The sequence below is a fragment of the Ips typographus genome, linkage group LG7 (assembly GCF_016097725.1).
Source record: "Ips typographus isolate SLU linkage group LG7, UJ_Ityp_2.0, whole genome shotgun sequence".
NCBI classification, from domain to species: Eukaryota; Metazoa; Arthropoda; class Insecta; order Coleoptera; family Curculionidae; genus Ips; species Ips typographus.
The window spans coordinates 5,880,658-5,903,276 of NC_138428.1; the positions used below are offsets into that span (position 1 = coordinate 5,880,658).

The 22,619-nt window shown below is 36.6% G+C and overlaps 4 protein-coding genes across 5 annotated transcripts in view; 3 read left to right on the plus strand and 1 right to left on the minus strand.

Moving 5' to 3' along the window:
• The first annotated feature begins 9,136 nt into the window (after window positions 1–9,136).
• On the plus strand, window positions 9,137–22,513 carry LOC145732213 (methyltransferase-like protein 22). 2 transcript variants are annotated; one of them, XM_081984316.1, is made up of 6 exons: window positions 9,137–9,296; window positions 21,165–21,259; window positions 21,311–21,421; window positions 21,534–21,719; window positions 21,777–21,944; window positions 21,994–22,513. In XM_081984316.1, exons 2-6 carry the CDS (start codon window positions 21,172–21,174, stop codon window positions 22,269–22,271), a joined length of 831 nt encoding a protein of 276 aa, XP_081840442.1. In that variant the 5' UTR covers window positions 9,137–9,296; window positions 21,165–21,171; the 3' UTR covers window positions 22,272–22,513. The 2 variants fall into 2 exon arrangements, with proteins under 2 accessions (XP_081840442.1, XP_081840443.1); XM_081984317.1 differs by lacking the exon at window positions 9,137–9,296 and having other exon boundaries at window positions 21,030–21,259.
• Window positions 9,349–11,022, plus strand: frc (UDP-sugar transporter UST74c fringe connection). The gene has a single exon (XM_081984314.1). It carries the CDS (start codon window positions 9,689–9,691, stop codon window positions 10,673–10,675), a length of 987 nt encoding a protein of 328 aa, XP_081840440.1. The 5' UTR covers window positions 9,349–9,688; the 3' UTR covers window positions 10,676–11,022.
• sca (scabrous) lies at window positions 11,300–15,629 on the minus strand. Its single transcript, XM_081984305.1, has 4 exons — window positions 15,367–15,629; window positions 14,025–14,382; window positions 12,384–13,085; window positions 11,300–12,310 (listed from the first exon to the last, which is right to left on the minus strand). The coding sequence occupies exons 1-4, from the start codon at window positions 15,579–15,581 to the stop codon at window positions 11,609–11,611; spliced, it is 1,977 nt and encodes a 658-aa protein (XP_081840431.1). The 5' UTR covers window positions 15,582–15,629; the 3' UTR covers window positions 11,300–11,608.
• Window positions 22,139–22,619, plus strand: part of sNPF-R (short neuropeptide F receptor) — a 44,400-nt gene continuing 43,919 nt past the window's right edge. The window contains exon 1 of the mRNA XM_081984311.1: window positions 22,139–22,279. The gene's annotated coding sequence lies outside the window, so the exon portion shown is untranslated. The remainder of the gene's footprint in view (window positions 22,280–22,619) is intronic.

A 22,619-nucleotide genomic window follows, 5' to 3' on the forward strand; every position in this document is an offset into this window, starting at 1 on the left:
ACGCCAAAACTGTCAAACCATGCTCTAAATTTGCAAAAATCAGGATTTAGAAACGTTTTCTTGTAGTATTTGATATAAAACGTGTTTCTGAGATTTATGACAGTTATTTTGCCAATTGTCACGTGACCGTCTAATTAGATAGTGTCCTACAATCACGTGACAACTGTCACTAATGCCAAAACTGTCAAACCATGCTCAAAAGTTGCAAAAATCAGGATTTAAAAACGTTTTCTTGTAGTATTTGATATAAAACGTGTTTCTGAGATTTATGACAGATATTTTGCCAATTGTCACGTGACCGTCTAATTAGACAGTGTCCTACAATCACGTGACAACTGTCAGTAATGCCAAAACTGTCAAACCACTCTCTAAAGTTGCAAAATCAGGATTTAAAACGTGTCCTTGCAGTATTTGATATAAAACATGTTTCTGAGAGTTATGACAGTTATTTTGACAATTATCACGTGACCGTGTAGCTAAATAGTCTTCTGCAATCACGTGACAACTGTCCATCATCGTATAGCTGATAAAAAGTGGCAATAAAAATGTTTTTTTCGGTTTTGGGATATCTCTGGAAATAAGGTTAGAAGTAAATAAAAACAAAAAAATCAAAATTTTTGTTTTTTTCTGATCGTACTTGGAAAATCGTAATTTTTAAAACGGCATTTGGTTCAGTTTGAAATTGCGCAACGTTGCCTCAATTTAAAATTTTTCCTATCTCCTATAGGGGGTGAGGGTGAGGAATTTGAATTACCCTGTATATACACTTTTTCTGTTATGTTTGACTGTAAAAAATTAAAAAAATTGAAAAATTTCTTTAGTGACCTAAAAGGTCCTAAATCAGCAACTTTGGTATAATTTCCATTACCTGTCCGCTTATTATCTTGTCCGTGTACTTTCAAGAGTCCCAAAAGGACGGACAAAAAAAGGTTTTTTCACTCGTTTCGGACACATTCCGTCTCACTCTCGCCTGCATTTTTAATGGGCCTAAATTAAAAAATGAACACAAACAAACCAGGGTATAATAAGTTGGTCCAAAGCCAGAGATTTTTAACGAGCTTTTTCATCGCGTATCGATATAATTTAGCCCCCGGCTAACGCACAGTGGTTCAATATCCTAAAAAACCACCTTCACCCTACCGAAGAAAAAAATCTTAAATTTGTCCAACTAAATTTGGCTTGTCTGCCATTGGATCGGTGGGTTTGATTAGTAGCGCCCCCTGCGGCTATGTTTGTCATTAGCTCAGTTAACTCGCTGTTTCTGTTTGCTAATAGCAGATGACGGGTGGTTCCCCTGCATGTTTGATCCCCATAATTTCAGGGGGTTTGCTACATGTTGTATTATAGTTTTAAACCAGGCGACGGATCCAATTAGTCTTAGTTTGGTTAGGCCCTAATTCTATTTACGATTGCATGAATTTCTGGTTAATACGATGATTAGATTGTTGTTAGTATCGATTTTACACTACAAACACCTCTAGAACATTTATTTAGGGACCCTAAGTGAAATATCTAGAGTAAAAGTTATCTACAATAATTATTAAATTAAATTCTTAATTTCAGCAAAATTTTTGTGCACTTTTTCCGAAAATTGTCCTTAACTTGCTTATTTGACAGTTGACCGCCAAAAGTGGTTGAAGTAAAAAGATAGCTCAGGTCGTAAGCTTTCCAAAAATATGATCATTTAAGTTAATCGGTTGCATCGTTTGGCCGCTAGAGGACGTCAAAGTCAAGCTTCACAAACCTTCAAAGTGATTTAACCACTTTTGCTTTAACCTAAAATAATTCAGTTATTTGAACAGTTACGACAAAAGGTCACAGAAGGTAAAATATAGTCCAAGCCAAAGGCTTTACAACAGTGTATTCAAAAAAGGTAATTGGTGTGCTAGTTTGACAGTTTTGTTGCAGTCAAGGAGAAAAGTGGTGTCAAAATTTGAACTGCCAAAAACACAATTTGTAAGGACAGTCAGGGACAAAATCGCCTGTAAAAACCACTTAGAGTACGAAAATTACTTTTTTAAGCACATTTTTAGAATCCTCATTAAATTTCCTATTCAATAACCTTAAAAAACACTACAAAATTTGGTACAGTCAAGGAGAAAAGTGGTGTCAAAATTTGAACTGCCAAAAACACAATTTGTAAGGACAGTCAGGCACAAAATCGCCTGTAAAATCCACTTAGAGTACGAAAATTACTGTTTTAAGCACATTTTTAGAATCCTCATTAAATTTCCTATTCAATAACCTTAAAAAACACTACAAAATTTGGTACAGTCAAGGAGAAAAGTGATGTCAAAATTTGAACTGCCAAAAACACAATTTGTAAGGACAGTCAGGCACAAAATCGCCTGTAAAATCCACTTAGAGTACGAAAATTACTGTTTTAAGCACATTTTTAGAATCCTCATTAAATTTCCTATTCAATAACCTTAAAAAACACTACAAAATTTGGTACCGTCAAGGAGAAAAGTGGTGTCAAAATTTGAACTGCCAAAAACACAATTTGTAAGGACAGTCAGGGACAAAATCGCCTGTAAAAACCACTTAGAGTACGAAAATTACTTTTTTAAGCACATTTTTAGAATCCTCATTAAATTTCCTATTCACTAACCTTAAAAAACACTACAAAATTTGGTACAGTCAAGGAGAAAAGTGATGTCAAAATTTGAACTGCCAAAAACACAATTTGTAAGGACAGTCAGGCACAAAATCGCCTGTAAAATCCACTTAGAGTACGAAAATGACTGTTTTAAGCACATTTTTAGAATCCTCATTAAATTTCCTATTCAATAACCTTAAAAAACACTACAAAATTTGGTACAGTCAAGGAGAAAAGTGGTGTCAAAATTTGAACTGCCAAAAACACAATTTGTAAGGACAGTCAGGCACAAAATCGCCTGTAAAATCCACTTAGAGTACGAAAATTACTGTTTTAAGTACATTTTTAGAATCCTCATTAAATTTCCTATTCAATAACCTTAAAAAACACTACAAAATTTGGTACAGTCAAGGAGAAAAGTGGTGTCAAAATTTGAACTGCCAAAAACACAATTTGTAAGGACAGTCAGGAACAAAATCGCCTATAAAACCCACTTGGATTAAAAGGCGCATTTTTTGAAGATAAATTTTATGTACAGGGTGTTCCAAAATTCAGATACGACCTTCGTGTTGAGATTTTCAAATGAGAACCCCCATTTTTTTGTTGCATTTATGGATTCTACGTAAAGTTCTGGGTATTTTAGCTTTCTGGGTAAATTCAGCTGTTTTTGAGAAAATAACGGTTGAAAAATTTAACATGTTTTATTGAAAATAGTGTTACTATAATAAAAAACAGTAAATAAAAAATTAAATTAAAAAAAATAGTTATTTTTTTATTATTAAATTAATTTCCAAATTTGGGCTAATTTTTTCGTGCACTTTTTCCAAAAATTGTCCTTAACTTGCTTATTTAACAGTTGCCGACCAAGAGTGATTGAATTTGAAAAATAGCTCAGATCGTAAGCTTTCCAAATATATGCTCATTTAAGTTAATCGGTTGCACCGTTTGGCCGCTAGAGGGCGTCAAAGTAGAGCTTCACAAACCTTAACCACTTTTGCTTTAACCTAAAATAACTCAATTATTTTAACAGTTACGACAAAAGGTCACAGAAGGTAAAATATAGCCCAGACCAAAGGCTTTACAACGGTGTGATCAAAAAAGGTAATTGGTGTGCTAGTTTGACCGCTAGAGAGCGTCAAAGTGACAATTTTGATCATTTTTGCTTTTTACATAGTTTTTAAGATATTTCCCGGAAATTAAAAATTCTGTTTCACTTTTTGGGACACCCTGTATCACCCTGACATTCATTTTGTCCCAACTGTCACGGTTTTGGGGATGACATGGAAATTATGTCAATTTTGACAAATGACACTTTTTCTCTAAATAAATTCAAAGGTACCACCCAAATTGTCTACAATTACAAAACATTAAGTATCTTAAACATAGGGGCCCACTTAGCAATAAAACAAAGTGGTAGAACTGAAAAGACAAAATGGGGGGCGTAGTCTCAGGTTGGAAAACAATTACGGCATCAATTCAGCGTGCTTCGCGCCCCCTTCCTGCCCCCCCTTTGGGGACCAATAAAAGAATGGATCCATTCTTTTTGCCGCAAGGAGCGATAAAAAACCGTGAATATATTTTGTGTAATTGCGCCCCATAAGTCGGTTTTATTATCTTACTCCGGCTAGGCGAGTGCGACTGAGTTGCCGTGTTAGGGGCCCCCAGGGGCCCCGCATAGCACGTGAGCATGCAGCCGTTTTATACTGATATTGTTGGCGGAAATTGCGAGCCCAAAAATTTAAGAAAACTTTGATTAAATAAGTGTTTGCAACACTGTACAAGTGAAAAACGAATTGACCTCTAACCTGAAACGTTTCTGCGATATTGAGCAAAAACTGCAAAAAACGAGAGTCAACTTTGACGCCCTCTAACGGCTAAACAGGACAACTTAGCCGCGCCCGCTCAACGTCACGTGATAGCCCCGTTCATTAGCTTTCTTTTGTTATACGGTGGTTTTATACAGAGTGTTTCAAATAAGTGAGTTATGGAAGATTTTCTGGAAAAGTGCACAAAAATTTAATCTAAATTAGGGATTTTTGGGCCTACTATACTAACGGCGACCATTTTGGATTTTCTTCAATCAAAGTGATTTTTTTAACTAACTTGAACCTGGGGAACACAAATCTGACGTCGATTTTGCTCTAACTGGCACCGTTTCGAAGATGATCTTGAAATTATGTCAATCTTGACACTTTAGGGCGTGGCACCCTCGCAAAATGACATTTTGACAAATGACACTTTAAGTCATTTTTGTACTATTAACCTGAAGGTATTTAGGCAGTTGAGGTTAATTTTAAAAATTAAAAATTTTCTGAAAAAAATCAGAAGGTATCACCCTTGAAAATTCTTGACAATTCTAGTTTTTAATTTTTCAAGGTCAAACGGTGCATGGTACCAAAAAACTGTATAGAAGGTAAAAGTTGTATCCCATAAGAGGTGCATTTGTGGTAAAAATTTCAGACCTCTAACCTAAAACGTTTCTGAGATATTGAGCAAAAACTGCAAAAAACGAGAGTCAAATTTGACGCCATCTAGCGGCTAAACGGAGCAACTTAGCCGTGCCCGCTCAACGTCACGTTATAGCCCCGTTTATTAGCTTTCTTTTGTTATACGGTGGTTTTATACAGAGTGTTTCAAATAAGTGAGTTATGGACAATTTTCTGGAAAAGTGCACAAAAATTTAATCTAAATTAGGGATTTTTTGTGCCTACTATACTAACGGCGACCATTTTGGATTTTCTTCAATCAAAGTGATTTTTTTAACTAACTTACACCTGGGGAACACAAATCTGACGTCCATTTTGCTCTAACTGGCACCGTTTCGAAGATGATCTTGAAATTATGTCAATCTTGACACTTTAGGGCGTGGCACCCTCGCAAAATGACATTTTGACAAATGACACTTTAAGTCATTTTTGTACTATTAACCTGAAGGTATTTAGGCAGTTGAGGTTAATTTTAAAAATTAAAAATTTTCTGAAAAAAATCAGAAGGTATCACCCTTGAAAATTCTTGACTATTCTAGTTTTTAATTTTTCAAGGTCAAACGGTGCATGGTACCAAAAAACTGTATAGAAGGTAAAAGTTGTATCCCATAAGAGGTGCATTTGTGGTAAAAATTTCAGACCTCTAACCTAAAACGTTTCTGAGATATTGAGCAAAAACTGCAAAAAACGAGAGTCAAATTTGACGCCATCTAGCGGCTAAACGGAGCAACTTAGCCGTGCCCGCTCAACGTCACGTTATAGCCCCGTTTATTAGCTTTCTTTTGTTATACGGTGGTTGTATACAGGGTGTTTCAAATAAGCGATATATGGACGATTTTCTAGAAAAGTGCACCAAAATTCGGAATTTCTGCTTTAGTGGAGGGTGATCAAAGTGAGGCTGTTAAAGAAAAAACAATTGAATATCGATACAAACATTTTACATCAAGTAGGCCTAGAATTTGATGTAGATTCCAAAAATCGAATAAAAAATTATAAATTTGGGACACCCTGTATACTGATGGATTATTTATGAATAAAGGAGACGCAAATATCTACAAGATTCATATTTGGTATTTTTTTTCTATAAAATGAAAACAAGTTAGTTAAAAATTCAAGGAATCACCCTGTATACTACTCCATTGTATTGTCAAAAACTCGGTTATTTTGACAATTATAGGGTGGTTCAATATACCAATTTGTAGCCCTTGAAATTCTCTTTTGACCACTTTGTATAGCGTTTTTACCTAAAACGTCGAATAACTGAATTATTGAATGTTAAAACTGAGTTGTTTGTTGTAAAGTTTGATTTTGACAGTTTTTACTCTGACAGCTGTTATTTTGACAGTTAAAGGGTGGTTCAATATACCAATTTGTAGCGTTTGAAATTCTCTTTTGACCACCCTGTATACCGTATATAGTAGAAATGTCACGCTACCGAAAGATTGAAGCTTTTATACCAGGAATGTATTGTCCAGAAGAGAGAGAACATTTTTCAGAAAATTTCCGGTAATTTTTCGGAAAAATTTGGACAAATTTGAAAATTCAAAAATAATTCATTTTTTTAATGAATTGTACAACAATCCAAATAAAGCTTAATGTATGTACAGCTGGACGGCTTTATCTATTAGGGCTGTGCAACAATACCGACTGTCAAAAAAAAAAAAAAAACTATCGATTTACTGGGAAAACCGTCATCGAACTGCAACGTCGGATGCAGTTTAGGTGTTAAGTAAATGGTTAATGTACGGAATAAAAGTTAGCAAAGCGGAGAAATTAAGCGTTTGACATAACAAATCACGGGGACCGAGTGAGTGGCGGAACAATTAAATATTTGAAAGGGCCGCTCCAGGCGGGTCAAGCAGGTCGTATTAATAATTTACCTTCTTGGCTTTTAACACTGGCGAGCTGGTGCTCTTTTATTCACGAGTTCAGTTTCTCTAAACGGAGACTTGACACCTCCAACGTCAGATTGATGGCTAAACCGCTCGGGACTTTGGCTTTTCGTTTAGCGAACGACGGATCGCCACCCACCTCCACCAAACCCTCAATCAAGTTTATTTTCAATTCATTCACTTTCAATCACATCTCTAGTATCAGTGCGTCAATTAACGACCGCCCATTCCTACTGGCACTAGTGACAGATGACAGACGGTATAGTGTAATTCAATAAACAAACCAGAAAAATCGGAGAGTGGCGCCTAATACTCGCATTATTTTTATAAGACACTTTTTCCCCTCTAAATATAGGGGAAAGCAATCCCGTTACAACACACTTGAGTCCTCGAAATAAAGTAAATACAAACCGGGAATAAAATAGGGGAGGGAGAATTTCTGGATACCTTTGATGTACGAGAAAAGTGGTCACGTGTCTTTCACTCGATTCTGGTGTTTCCTAATCAAATTATGAACAAATTAATGTATAGTTTGTGGGGTGTAGTTCCATCTGGTTAGGGGAAGTGTCATCACGTGATTGATTTTTTTTTGACTTATTCTAAATCAAATTCCACACCTCAAAAAGTTAAAAAATTGATTGAATTAGACCTAGAAGCTGAAAATGTCAATTAAATTACAATTTAATCAGTTTCATACTGTTTAGAAGCCTTCTAGGGTTTCTTCAGCAAGTCCAGAACAGACCTGACACTTTCAAACAGGGAAAAACTAGTTCAAAAGTCTAAAGGAACTTTAATAAAACTTCTAGAAGTCTTGAAAGTCTATTCTAGAGTTTCTAGAAGTCTACAAAACTTTCATATATTCTAGAACAGACCTATCAAATAGAGGTCAAATAAAGTATTCTAGAATTGTTAAAAAGTGATTCTGATACTATTATTTGACTTTAGAAGCCTTCTAGGTCTATTCTAGGGCTTCCACAAGTCTTTGAAACCTCTTAAATTAGTTGATGAAAGCAACCTGACAAGCAGTCCAAGTATAGCTTTAATATAACTACAAATTGGAAATGAAACTGTTTGCCTTCTTTTCCATTTATTTAGAAGTCTTCTAGATCTATTCTAACGTTTCTAGAAATCTATGAATATCCTCACTGTGTCAAAATAACGGTTTTTTCAATATTTTGAGTTGACAACCTGTTGAGTTAATTTGTTACCAGTTGTAGAGCTTTCCGTGGTCTTCCCTTTTTACCGAGTGTCACAAAAACATGGAAGACAAACACCAGCGACGCCATTACGTATTCCGGACCGATTTAAACGTCGGCGTGTATCCCTTTTATATTCCGGGAAAATCCTGGATATAAGACGGGACTTTGGCGTTGTCACTCCGTGCTCTCGGGCTCGATTTTATTGTAGGTCCCGGCACTTATGAAAAATAGATGAGGCCGATCGCTTTCTGATATACGGCCTCCGATATGAGTTATGGGCCTCTGGTGATTCGGGCGACGACTTGCCAAAGATCGCCCATCAAATATGCATCGCCATGTTTATGTATCGCGTCGTTGCCCGAATTTTTGGCGTATTTCGCGCCCCCTTGAGGCTAAATCACGCGCCTTTGGAATGCATAAAAAGGTCGGTTAATATTAACCACTTGAATGAGGACAAACAGCCATTTTTGTTTAAACATTTTTTTTGCCAAACTCTGTTTTTGAGGAAAATTAACCACTCCATACAGCAAAAAACAAGGTAAAATGTATCAACAATGAAAGAGAAAGGTTTTGAATGTGATAAATAAAAGATATACATTTATATCCTGGTGTGACGTCACTCAATTTACTTTGATTTTCGCTATAGTTCAAGTTGAACCATTTGACGTACTGGTGGCTCCATCTGTGCAACGAAGCACACAACACTAGTTTTAGGTAGTTTTTTGACCTTTTCAATCTAAAATCCTTGTTTAAAACCGTTTCACACCTATACCTCTAGTGAGTAAGTTAAGACACAGTATTTTCTCAAGACAAACCCGAAGTTAAACCAAATTTTTTCTTTTACTAGCATTACATTTACAGGAATCTGTAATTAAGAGGAAAACTTGTACTCGACAGATTTGGTCTTTCTTTGTCGCTCGCGTAATATAGACTAGCATCAGACAGAGACAACAAATTATCATATTTGACGCCTGTCAAATTATTAGTACGTTTGACAATTCATTGTTTATGTGAGTTTTTTGCTAAAATTAGGGGTTTCACCACCCTACAGCCCCCACAAAGGGGCCCAGACCCTGCCATAGGTTCCGGACTTGCAGAAAAAACCCCTACAACCATTTGGGTAAGTGTATCAATTTACTCTCAATTTTTAGGTTAGGTTTTAGGTTAGTTCAACTAGACCCTGTGTTCAACACTAGTGGTTTTTAGTAATAAAGGGGCAAAGCCCTATCAAAAAAATAATAAATTGTAGTGGTCTTTTTTCGGCTTGTCAACACCTTCGCCTGCAGTCTAATAGATGTCCCCCCCACCCACACCGATGAAGGTTAAAACAAAAACAATTTTGACGTAACCTCCGGGCTGTGTTAACACACACCAAACCCCATCTAAACATTTAATCCCCGTTCGGATTTAATTAATAATTGATGTTATCAATTAAACACTGCGGACGTGTCAAGATGATGCTGGCATCCATTCCCAGTTAGTGACTTTAATAGTGTTTACAGTGCCTGCAAAATGCCAACAACAGAAGAAACTAGTGATAATGGGCAATTCTTGAAAAAAATCCTTTCAGCCCTGTTTTATGCGGTGGCTTCGTTTATGATTACTGTAGTGAACAAAACTGTGCTGACTACTTATGGTTTTCCATCATTTCAAGTGCTCGGGATAGGTCAGATGGCTGCAACTATTGTGGTGTTGTTCCTAGCTAAGAAGCTTCATATAGTTAGTTTTCCAGGCCTGGATTACAGTATATGCAGGAAAATCTTTCCCCTACCCTTGATTTACATAGGGAACATGATTTTTGGGTTAGGTGGGACTAAAGAACTGTCTCTGCCAATGTTTACAGCTTTAAGAAGGTTTTCAATCCTAATAACTATGATACTAGAACTGTATATTTTAGGAGTGAGGCCGAGTTTCAGTGTGCAGTTTAGTGTGTACATGATGATTGGTGGGGCTGTGTTAGCTGCCAGTAATGACCTAGGCTTTAACCTGCAAGGCTACATTTTTGTGCTACTAAATGACTTTTTCACTGCAGTCAATATGGTTTATACTAAGAAAAAACTGGACTCCAAAGAGCTGGGGAAGTATGGTTTAATGTACTACAACTCCCTCTTTATGATCCTCCCTGCGCTGTTATTATCCTACTACACTGGAGACTTGGAGGTAGCCTACACTTACTCTGGATGGGCTGACCCACTTTTTCTACTCCAATTCGGCCTGTCCTGTGTAATGGGCTTCATTCTAATGTACAGTGTGATCTTATGTACACTGCACAACTCAGCATTGACTACAACAATTATAGGGTGTCTAAAAAACATTTGTGTCACTTATTTGGGCATGGTGATTGGTGGGGACTATGTGTTTTCAATGCTGAACTTTGTGGGGTTAAATGTCAGTGTTTTAGGCAGTTTAGTGTATACTTATGTGACTTTTAGGAAGAAAGAACCTTCTGGGGGTGCTTATGCTCCTTTGACAACTGAAAAACCTAGTGCAGTAGTGTAGTTTTATGGTTTATAAGCAGAAAACAGGGTTGAAATCAAGTCATAACTTAGGTGATCCTTTTAGTGTCAATATTTGAGGGTTAAAAATTTCTAGCACTTTGGTGACCATTTTTGTGGTTTTTTGTTAATTTTTGCTCAATGTGAACAAATTCTTTATTGCATTTTTGTGCCAGTCTGTTATTATTTGTATTATTAGTACATAAATGAGAGTATTTTATAGAGTTTTAAGTCTGGAGTTACCAAGACTTAATTGCTTAGAGAATTTTTTTTTTTTTTAGTTAATTACAACTGTATTTTTTGTGATAATAATTACTGTGTATAAACAAAATAAATGTACATATTTTAAAATTTACTGTGTTATTTAATATTACGCACAAGGAAGCCGAAAATATGTAAATTACTTAAGCAATTCACATCAATAGTTCTAATGTAATCTATACAAATAACATTCACCTTGAAGGTTAATTTTTATGCTTTTAAATATGTTTGATTAAATCAATTTAAATTCATTGATGCACAAATAGTTAGGAGAAGACTGAAAGTGATTGAAAAAGCAGAGGAGGTCACACTTATAACACTTTGCCATGTTGTCTAGTTTGTATTACAATTTGAAGTCTGTAGCAAGTTGTTTTTCAAAGTTTATTAAAAAAATGGTGGTAAGACAGTGTCAACACTATAAGTTAATATTTACATGTACAAAAGTGATCTTACTATCTAATCAGTATTTACAATTGGTCTACAGTTATCCAATATGGCGGACGGGATTATTACAATCGCTACTTATGCAAAAATTAATAAATTACTGTACATGGTTTTGCTATAGCTAAAACATCAAACTAGCGTATCTTTGGCTTTCACTGGCATTTTTGTTTTAATGCTAAATTCGACTTCTGAGTGTCTTTGGAATACCGCCGCGTTCTGAGCCGTCTCAGAATCAGCATACGTCGCGTCGTTTCACCCTCATTTCGCTCTGAGCCACCGCGATCCATTCGTTTCTCAAACTGTCAAACCACGTCAATCCCAAATTGTATCTGCCGTTGAGATTGGCGTGTTGACAATGCGAAAACCACCAACCGCCCTCGTAATTGCTGGCGCAGTGAGTGTTGGATATGTCCCTGTCATTGTCCACCGTGGAGAACTCCATTTTGTTTTGATAGTCCATGGCATCGCTGGCGTTGCCCTGGTAACCGCTTACGTGCAACCGGAAGCCTTCCGTAAAGTCTGCTATGGTAAAATGGCTGTAGGTGGCTTCCCAAAATTTCCCGTAGATGTCCTTCATGTTGATGCGCAGCATCGAGCAGTTGTCTTTGGTCAGATGGTGCAGGTTCCGGTTACCTAACCAGTGTTCGCCTGTGGCACTTCCGAATCCGTTACTGTACTCGCTCCACTTCCGGTTAAAGTCGATGGTACCGTCGTATCGTTTCTGGATGGTGGTCCAGCCTTGGTCGCAGTGTGCCAAAATTGGTTCGCCATCTCCCGGTGAGATTAAGTAAATACCGGTGGTACCGTCCACGGTGCTGCAATCTCGTGGCAGTTTGTTGACGATGCTTTTGTACTCGCTTTCAAAACTTTTCAGTTCCTCCACCAGGTGGATTGTTGACTTTGTAGCGTTCAAATCTTTGGTCGAAGACTCCTCCTGAAAATCATCATCAATTGAGAACACTTTAACTAAGAAATTTAATAGCAATATCTTCAGATCTTTGACTCACCTTCAAAATGTGATCGTGCAATCTGGAATTCTGCACTACAGTGCTTTGTTCGAGAGCTTTCAGGTGTTCCTCCACCTTCTCCATTCTCACCACCTCTTCAGCTGACTGATCCTGGAGCTTGGACACGGAAAATCCTATGGCCTTCATCGAATCCCTCACGTTCTTCTGCTCTTCCTTGGCCAAACCAACATCGGCAGCCAATTGACTCGCTTGGTTCTCAATCTTGGAGATTTCTTTCCTGAATTCGGGCACGGTTTTGTCCACTTTATTCTCCAAACTCTCCACGTTCTCCAACAGTTCCAGCATGGACAGGTGCAGCTTGTCAAAGTTGCCCATCTGCTTAGTCAGATTGGCGATAGCGGCCGTGTTTATCAGTTGCTGTTTGACCAACCGATCCAATTGCACTGGTTCAATTTCTCTGATCTGGTTTGAGGTTATGTAGTTTTCAATGTCGTTCCCGTTGATCCGGTCGTAGTTTGGTTGGGCCTGGATGGTTTGGAGTTGGGTATCCATTTTGTCGAGACGCGCTTTGAGGATGGTGTTCTCCTTGTGGAGGGACTTGGTGATCTTCTCCAAGTAGATCACGTGATGTCGTAAGACTTTGTGGTGTTTAGGCAAGGCACTGTCAGTGGGGAGGGGGGGAAGCTGTTTCTCCTGCATGGATTTCAAATGGTGCGTCCATTCTAACTGCAATGATTTCATCTGTAACAAATTAACATTCTTGAAGTTTGCTCTAGAATGCTTTTAATAAACCCTTAGATTTATTTCCTTGAAATTCTTCTATATATTTTTTAACAAACGGTTAAAACATTCTAGAAGGTTAGAAGGTAGACAGATCTATAGAAGGAAAATCGTTGAGGCGCCACTGAATAAAACAAGAACCAGAAAAAAGTGGGTTCTTAATGCACGGCAACCGTCAACCCTGTAGCAACGAGAGGAACCCGATGCGGGTACCTTTCTCGCACCCGATTGGTCGAAAAAAAGGCAGGTGAAAAACGGTTGAATGTCGGTCGCGCGACACCTGCCGGCCGCCATCAAATTGGAATTTGGACTTTTTTTTGTGTGTTGTACGTATGCGAGTGGTACCGAAAGCGTGTGGTGGTACCCGAGAATGCTAAACGGTCACGAGCAAATTTTGCTTTTAACCCAAAGTGGGTACCAACACGTGACCGCATAAAGGAACCCTTTTGATCATTTGTCAAGATGACAATCCAACTAGAAGTTTTTATTCTAGAGTTTTGATTCTTGATCTACAAGAGTTTAGTAGCTCACGAAATATTACAGATTTTCTAGAATAAAATCCATCTAGAAGTTTTTACTATGGAAGTGAGTTTAATTCCAGGCTATTTTACTGTAGAAGGATTCTAGGATTAGTCATTGTTCGTCATGTTATTTTAGAGTAAAATCTAGAGGGTTTTACTATAGAAGGATTCTAGAATTTGTTGCATTTTTTGACTAATTTAAGTTGTCAATTCGTTTGGCTACATCTTACTTGGGCCGGTCATATTTTATTCATTTATTGTATAAGAATCTCGGGAACGTAACGAGTACAATGCCAGTTTGTTGTTTTTGCGATTTTTTCGGGGAAAGCACGTCATTGGCCCACATTACAAGGTTACTTTCATTTTTTTCCCAACTCACCTGATTCCTCATTACGCCGTTCGTCTCCGCCATTGTTCTCCAATCGTTCCGCAAATTGTTCAGTTCCTCTTTCAGTACACTCATCTCCGCGTCCTTTTTCGCGTTCTCCATCTTCATCTTCTCCATTTCCACGTTCAAACTGGAGAGGTCGCTTTGGAGGAGACTCATCTTCGACTCGTGCACTTCGTGGTCCTGGAGCAGCACGGAGGAGTTCAAAGTGGTCTGCAACTCCCCTATTTCCGTTTTGATTTCGTAGATGGCGTTGGACAGCCATTTCACTGTCAGCTGATCGTTTTTTGTCACCGGCGGGGTGGGAGAGGGGGGTAATGTGCCCAAACGGAGCAGTTCGATTTCCTCCCTGCAAAAATAGAAGCGATTTAAGGGCGCAGCCCTACGGAAAAAGGGGGGGAGTCTTAGGAACGAAATTAGATACGAAAAGGGCGCGTCGCACTTTATTGGATATTGGGTCAACTAACCGGCAAATTGCGTATTGCGGCCCTTAAGGAAATAAGATATCTGGCGTGGTTAATCGGGCGTTATATTTATACCCTAAAGGGTCACCTCAAAGGCTTCAAATAATAAGTTCATTTAAAAAATTTGCTCAAACGATTACGAGGTTATGGAAGCTGTCAAATTTGACACAGTTCATTTCTCAACACCTGTCAAAATTTTGAAGCCAGCGACGACTGTGTCAAAGTGACAGCTGTCAGATTTGTCAAAAAACTAGCAAAAATTTGAACTTGTGATTTACTTGATGGTTTCTGAAATAATGTTTGGTTCGATCCACCAACTAACACAAATAGACCACTTGAGAAACCAACTAAAGTTTGACATTTTCTTGTGACGACTGTACCAAAGTGACAGCTGTCAAATTTGTTTCAGGCGTTGTCAATGACTGTCGAAAAATTTTCAGTTTCATATGTGTGGCAGAGTGGGATGTACAAATCGCAAATTTGTGATATAAAAACCAGCTGGAGTTTGATATTGTTCTACTGCGTCTGTGTTAAAGTGACAGCTGTCAAACTTGGCACAAATGTTTGTCAAAAATGTGTAAATTGTCAATAATTGTATAAGTTTAGTAGTTTTCGAACTATTGCCGTGTTATAAGTTAGTTTTAGGGCTCCAGGTAAACTTAAACTTTGAATTTGTTTTAGTACAGTCCTGTCTGAATTGACAGCTGTCAAAACTGCTTCAGACAGGACTGTACTTTTCCTTCAGGATTTACTTAATGTCAGTGTTAAACCAAAATAAGTTTTGTAGGACTATTTTGTCAAAATTGACTACAGTTATTGTCACAAAAATGTTGTTAATGGTTGTCAAAATTCTGAGGCTGAAAACTTACTTTAAACTCCTGACCTGATCCCTCAATTCCTCCACTTCGGGCCCGTTGAACACCGTCCTCCTCACACTCTCCTCGATACTCCTCAAATCTTCGGCGCGTCTCTCAACTAGCGCCCTCACTTGTTTACTCAACACCCTCAAATCGTACTCGTCACTCTCGCTCGCACTCGCGATGGCCACGAAAGCCGCAACCAGTACAACGGCCGTAGCTCTCATTGTAGGCGCGTGTTGTTCCCACAGACGCGTTCGTACGAAGACTGAATCCGGCCGTAGACGGCCCAAACGGTTTTATTGGTCCTGAGAGCGAGATGGAGCGATCCGGTTTGGATGAGAGGGAGCGAGAGGGTGAGAAGGTGGAGGAAAGGTGTGTTAACAGGGACAGGTGTTGGGTTGTAATGGACGGTGAAGAGGCTTTTTTTTTTTGTTATAATAAGGGTTGACCACTAGTTTTTTTTTAGGTATCTAGTATACAGGGTGTATACTTATTAAACTACAAGCCAAATTCAGATATAGTAGGAGAAAAAAGTGAAACTAGCCAACTCTGTACATTGTTTTTGATATTCGGTTCACCTGGCAGATGTTGCCAAATTAGGGAAGTCCGCAAATAAGTAACCGTTACCTCGTTTTCTGCATTGTCTACATACTTTTACTGGTCGATTTACCGACGTTTCATCCTGAACATAGCATCTTCAGTTTTCGACTAAATCAAGACTGTCACTGGAGTCAAAAAAATGTCTGAAACTTGAGTTATAATGCCTGCTTTATACCTCTCAATTAACAATTAAACTAAACTTTCATTTAAACTAAAATTAATTTATCAAAGGTGAGAGTGAACTTACAAGTGAGCCCATTTATACTTTCAATTTACACTATACTATAATTAATTTTAAATTAAAGTTAAACCAACTTTATTAAAGTTCGGCTTAATTCGTTTAAATTCGTTGACTTTCGGAACTATCACTGTCATACTTGTCATCACTCATGATGTAAATTGCTGTCTTCTATTGCGATACGTAGTCTATTAGACTTGAATCGTCTATTTCCATAATTGGATTTTTTACCGAAAAAGTGGTTTAAGAGCAAATTTTTTAAATTATTTTAATGAAAATTTTCTTTATCCACAAAACACGCGTAATGACGATGACAATAGAAACGTCAACGTCAAACATCAACGTCGAACGTCCAGTAAGTCAAAACAGTCATTTATTTTTCTAATTATTAATTTGTAGTATAAACCTAAACAAGATTTCTTAGTTTAAATATTAATTTTAGTGGAAATTTAAATTTAATTTAATTCTTAAATGGGAGGTATAAAGCAGGCATTAGAAACACAGTTTGAAAGAACAGTCAAGGACAAAATCGCCTGTAAAACCCACTTGGAATGAGAAAATGACAGTTTTAAGCACATTTTTGGAATCCTCATTAAATTTCCTATCCACTAACCTAAAAAAACACAAAAAAATTGAGTATAGTCAGTTAGAAAAACAGTGTCAAAGTTTGAACTGCCAGAAACACAGTTTGAAAGGACAGTCAGAACCAAAATCGCCTGTAAACCCACTTGGAGTGAGAAAATGACAGTTTTAAGCACATTTTTGGAATCCTCGTTAAATTTCCTATTCAGTTACTTGGAAAAACCGTATAAAATGTGGTTCAGTCTGGGAGAAAAGCAGTGTCAAATTTTGAACTAAAAGAAACACAGTTCGGAAGGACAGTCAGGGACAAAATCGCTGGTAAAACCCACTTCTAGTGAGAAAATGTTTGATTTAAGTACATTTTTGGAATCCTCATTAAATTTCTTATTCAATAGCCAAAAAAAACAAAAAACTAAAACATGTTTTGTAGTGCTGACAAGACGATTTTCTTTCAGTGTTAATAATAATTGTCAACTGTCAAATACATTTGTAAATACACGCAATATAACAGACAATAATTAACGAGATGCGGGAGGAAGAAGGATTTCCGCCCTTTGAAAAAACAGGGGCCGTTACAAAAAGGGCCCCCCCAAACCCTTTATTATGTAGGAAAAACGTACATATAAAACCACCTGCGGAATTAATTGCATAGATGAATGCATTTACCTCGAAGTTTTAAGGTGCACGAGATTTTTGAGCCCTTTTGAAATTGAACGTACCGAGTGACCGACCTAAATTGACCCTTTTCTTTGTTTTAAGGTTGAATAACAACGGAATGAAGGTTTGAAAAATGCATTTTACTGACCGCACTGTCCAGTTGGCAGACTAAAAGGGCCTCTCCATTTAAAAACGTGACTACACAGAAAAAATCCACATCTGCTTCTGTAAAGGACCGAATCTCTTGATGCCTTATTAATTTCAGATCAATTTACAGGCAGTCGATCCTCTTTTTTGGTTGTTTCACCTTTTCTCAATCTATAAATTCAGTTCGCTGGTTTTTGCTCCCATCCTGTACAATAACACCATGTCAAATTCGTGGTCTAACAAAGAACAATGTTGTAAACTGTGTATAATGTCTCGTTTTTCATTTATACACGATTAATAAGAACGTTTTTTCAGTACCAAACTATTTAGTCATTCATATTTTTAGTAGAGTAATGTATAATTTTGTTTTAGCGTTTCTAGATTACTATAAGTGTACAAGTGGCTTTAAACAAACTTTAATTGAAAAAAGTCATTCTGGCCTAAATTCGTTTCAATTATATGTCTACTGTAATAGGATTTCTCATAAGACCAAACATTGTTGATACACAAAATTAGACCTTTAATTAAATTTTCCATTCAAAGATATTTGCTTGGTCAAAGTAAAATATATTTTTCTAACTTACTCTAGGAAATTTGGTTTTTATTTTTTTACAACCAAACAGAGCATTTTTTTAAAAAATTGGATATTTGAGCAAAATTTCAGGTTTGTCAGTTGGACAGTTTTTGAGATATTTACAAAAAAGTACAAAATTAAATTATCAAATTAGCACCAAAATTACTGTAAAATTTGAGACTTCTTTGAGATAAATTGAACTATTTCTATGATATCTTAGAAGAAGGCTTTTTGCAGACAAACAGTATTTAATTACAAATTTTTCAGTACAAAACTATTTAGTAATTCATATTTTTTGTAGAGTAATGTGTTATTTTGTTAATAATCTTGTTTTAGCGTTTCTAGATTACAATAAGTGTACAAGTGGCTTTAAACAAACTTTAATTGAAAAAAGTCATTCTGGCCTAAATTCGTTTCAATTATATGTCTACTGTAATAGGATTTCTCATAAGACCAAACATTGTTGATACACAAAATTAGACCTTACTTACATAATAATGAAATGTCTTATTACAGATCTGACATTTTTTTTTAAATTATACCGTCCATTCAAAGATATTTGCTTGGAAATTTACCCTAGGAATTTTGGTTTTTATTTTTTTACAGTCAAACAGAGCATTTTTTAAAAAAAATTGGATATTTAAGAAAAATTTTAGGTTTGTCAGTTGGACAGTTTTTGAGATATTTACAAAAAAGTACAAAATTAAATTATCAAATTAGCACCAAAATTACTGTCAAATTTGAGACTTCTTTGAGATAGATTAGACTATTTCTATGATATCTTAGAAGAAGCAGACAAAACAGTATTTAATTACAAATTTTTCATTACAAAACTATTTAGTAATTCATATTTTTTGTAGAGTAATGTGTTATTTTGTTAATAATCTTGTTTTAGCGGTTCTAGATTACAATAAGTGTACAAGGGGCTTTAAACAAACTTTAATTGAAAAAAGTCATTCTGGCCTAAATTCGTTTCAATTACATGTCTACTGTAATAGGATTTCTCATAAGACCAAACATTGTTGATACACAAAATTAGACCTTACTGTTTTATTACGGATCTGACATTTTTTTTTTAATTAAACCTTCCATTCAAAGATATTTGCTTGGTTTTTTTTTATTTACTCTAGGAATTTTGGTTTTCATTTTTTTACAGCCAAACAGAGCATTTTTTAAAAAAATTGGATATTTGAGAAAAATTTTAGGTTTTTCAGTTGGACAGTTTTTGAGATATTTACAAAATTAAATTATCAAATTAGCACCAAAATTACTGTCAAATTTGAGACTTCTTTGAGATAAATTGGACTATTTCTATGATATCTTAGAAGAAGGCTTTTTGCAGACAAACAGTATTTAATTACAAATTTTTCAGTACAAAACTATTTAGTAATTCATATTTTTTGTAGAGTAATGTGTTATTTTGTTAATAATCTTGTTTTAGCGGTTCTAGATTACAATAAGTGTACAAGGGGCTTTAAACAAACTTTAATTGAAAAAAGTCATTCTGGCCTAAATTCGTTTCAATTATATGTCTACTGTAATAGGATTTCTCATAAGACCAAACATTGTTGATACACAAAATTAGACCTTACTTACATAATAATGAAATGTTTTATTACGGATCTGACATTTTTTTTAATTAAACCTTCCATTCACAGATATTTGCTTGGATTTTGTTTATTTACAGCCAAACAGAGCATTTTTTAAAAAAATTGGATATTTGAGAAAAATTTTAGGTTTTTCAGTTGGACAGTTTTTGAGATATTTACAAAATTAAATTATCAAATTAGCACAGAAAATTACTGTCAAATTTGAGACTTCTTTGAGATAAATTGGACTATTTCTATGATATCTTAGAACAAGGCTTTCTGCAGACAAACATTGTATTTAATTACAAATTTTGGTATCAGTTGTTAAGAGGGGAGGCAGATGCAAGGATGTCGGCTCTTATTTTCATATGTATAATTTCAGGCTTTGCAGCTTTCAAAACCCAGTGCCGTACCTTCCAGCCACCCTTAATTAACCCATTGAAACAAATGCAAAAGTTTGCATTTTCAACCTTTTTTTGGAGTTTTAAGAAAGCGTCTTTTCGGTTTTTAAAGGGATTTTAATCGGGTTAGTTTGGTGGGAAATATTCAGGTGCTACCGCCACCACTGGAGGGTACCAGAACCATCATGGGCACGCGTCCAACAGCCGTCAGACATGCGGGTATTTGGGTGCTTTGCAGCTGTCGCAGCTGATCTTAGAACACCATGTGCGCAACCCAAAACCCTTGTCGATTGTCTTAATCATTTCAGCCCTTAAAGGGCAAGTTTTGCTGTCCTGTCCACTCTATAGGCAGTTTTTTTGTGTAAAATTCGCTTAATCCACCCTTAAAAACTGTTGGTATGTGAATAAAACAGGTAGAATTCCCTTATAAGGTTGTTATAATATATAATTTCATCCTAGATGTGCCTTAGGGCTTTACAGGGAGGTCTGATTTCAAGAAATATGAACTAAAATAAGATGATCTTTTGAAGCACTAAATTACAGCGTTTTTGGTACACTCTGTATACGATACTTTTATACAGCGTTGCATAGCTAGGGAGGGCTTCACTCAATCCTAAATAACTCGCTTATTTCATACACTCTGTATGGATTTTTAGAAGAATAGTCAGTAAAAAAAGTTTTCCAAAAATATGCCCATTTTTGGTTGTAGATTTCTATATTTGGCCGTCAAAATAGACCACAAAAATACACTAAAGTGACAAATAACGCCGTGTTGTCAGGTCGTTTTACTTCAAAATGTCTGAAATATGGCACCACTTTTCTAATTTCCTTTTAAAATTGGCTCACTGTCAAAATCCCGAGCATAAATTAGAATTAGTATCAACCAGCTGTTGCCGATCAGTGCATAAACACGATTTACATAACTCATCAATTGCTGGGTGATTTAAAAGGCTTTTCCATTCCTTAAAACATTACTTTCTGTAAGTTGTTTATTAAGAGCTCATTTTTGGCTCTTTTAGAGTGAAAATGGAGGACGAATTCTACCAAATCTCTTCAGAACTGTACAGTGAATTTGACTACACTTCAGACTCCAAACCCTTAATCAGCCCTAAAAGTAAGTCTTGATTGAAAAAAGTGCTTAATAATAAGTTATTTTTGATTTTAGACAAAGTCAGCGAATTTCCTTTCAAACTACCCCAGCACGCCCTAAAGGACAAGGAAGGAGACTTGATAGTGTCCAGAAACAAATCTCAATATGATGAATCCCTGGAAATTGGTACTTTTTTGAATTCAAAGCTAATATAACCTTTAAGGGTAGTTTTTTGCATTTTACTCTATTATGGTGTAAGTAACATTTCAGAAAATCAAAATGGTGACAACTGTTTCAGAGCACAGTTCCAGCACGTGTTTGAACATGGTAGGGTTGCAAATATGGCGGGGGAGTTTGCTATTGGCTGATTGGTTGTTGCACCACGCTCACTCCTTCACCCCCCAGGAAACCATCTTGGAACTGGGTAGTGGAGTCGGTTTAACTGCCATTGTTGCCTCAATGTTTTGCCCTGTAATCTGTACGGGTAATTTTGTGTGTTTTACTGTAGCTGACAACAGTCAGTGTCAACTGACAGTTTCAGACATTGACAGAGGCGACATCTTTCCGATAATTAGGGCAAACTTGAAGAGAAACCGGCATTTCACTAAACATCAGGTAGAGGTGACTGAATTGGACTTTATGGCAGATCGGTTGCCTGAACGGGTGCTCCAAGTGCTCCCCCAGGTTAAGTGGGTCATAGCAGCTGACGGTAAGTTTTTTCTTTTGTTTGAACAGTCACCAGTGTTGCCACATTGCAGTGGTGTACGATGATCATTTGACCGATGCTTTTGTACAAACAATCGCGAAACTACTGGACGTTCCTCCACAAAGGACAATCTTGGTGGCCTTGGAGAAACGTTACGTGTTCACCATTCGTGACTGTGATACCTGCGCACCGTGCTTTGATTACTTCATGGAGAAGTTAGAGAACCTGAGGAAGGTGGTTGTGGAGAAGGTGGAGCTGGATTTCCCCCAGTATTTCCAGTACGATCGGTGCAAGGAGTTGGTGTTGTGGAAAATCACTTCGCAACAGTGAATTTTGTGGTAAATACATTTTGTTAGTGACGTTTAAGTGCGCATTATGTTGACGTAGGAGTAGGCCGCCTTTAAAATCTGAAAATTCAAAAATTATACAAGTTTTTTACCGCACTGTATTCAAATGCGTGAATTTTAGCAATCTTATTTAAAAAGTGGATTTGAGGGTAATTTCTGTATAGCTGACGTATAGATAATGTCTTTAAAGTGTTCTTTCTATATGTAAATATACAGGGTGATTCCAAAGTTGGTGCTTTTCTTTCACCAGCGAAAAGGGCTTCAAAAAATAAGGTTTTTTTTCCTTTGACGCTTTTTCGAAATATGAACAATAACGAAGATACAGGGTGTC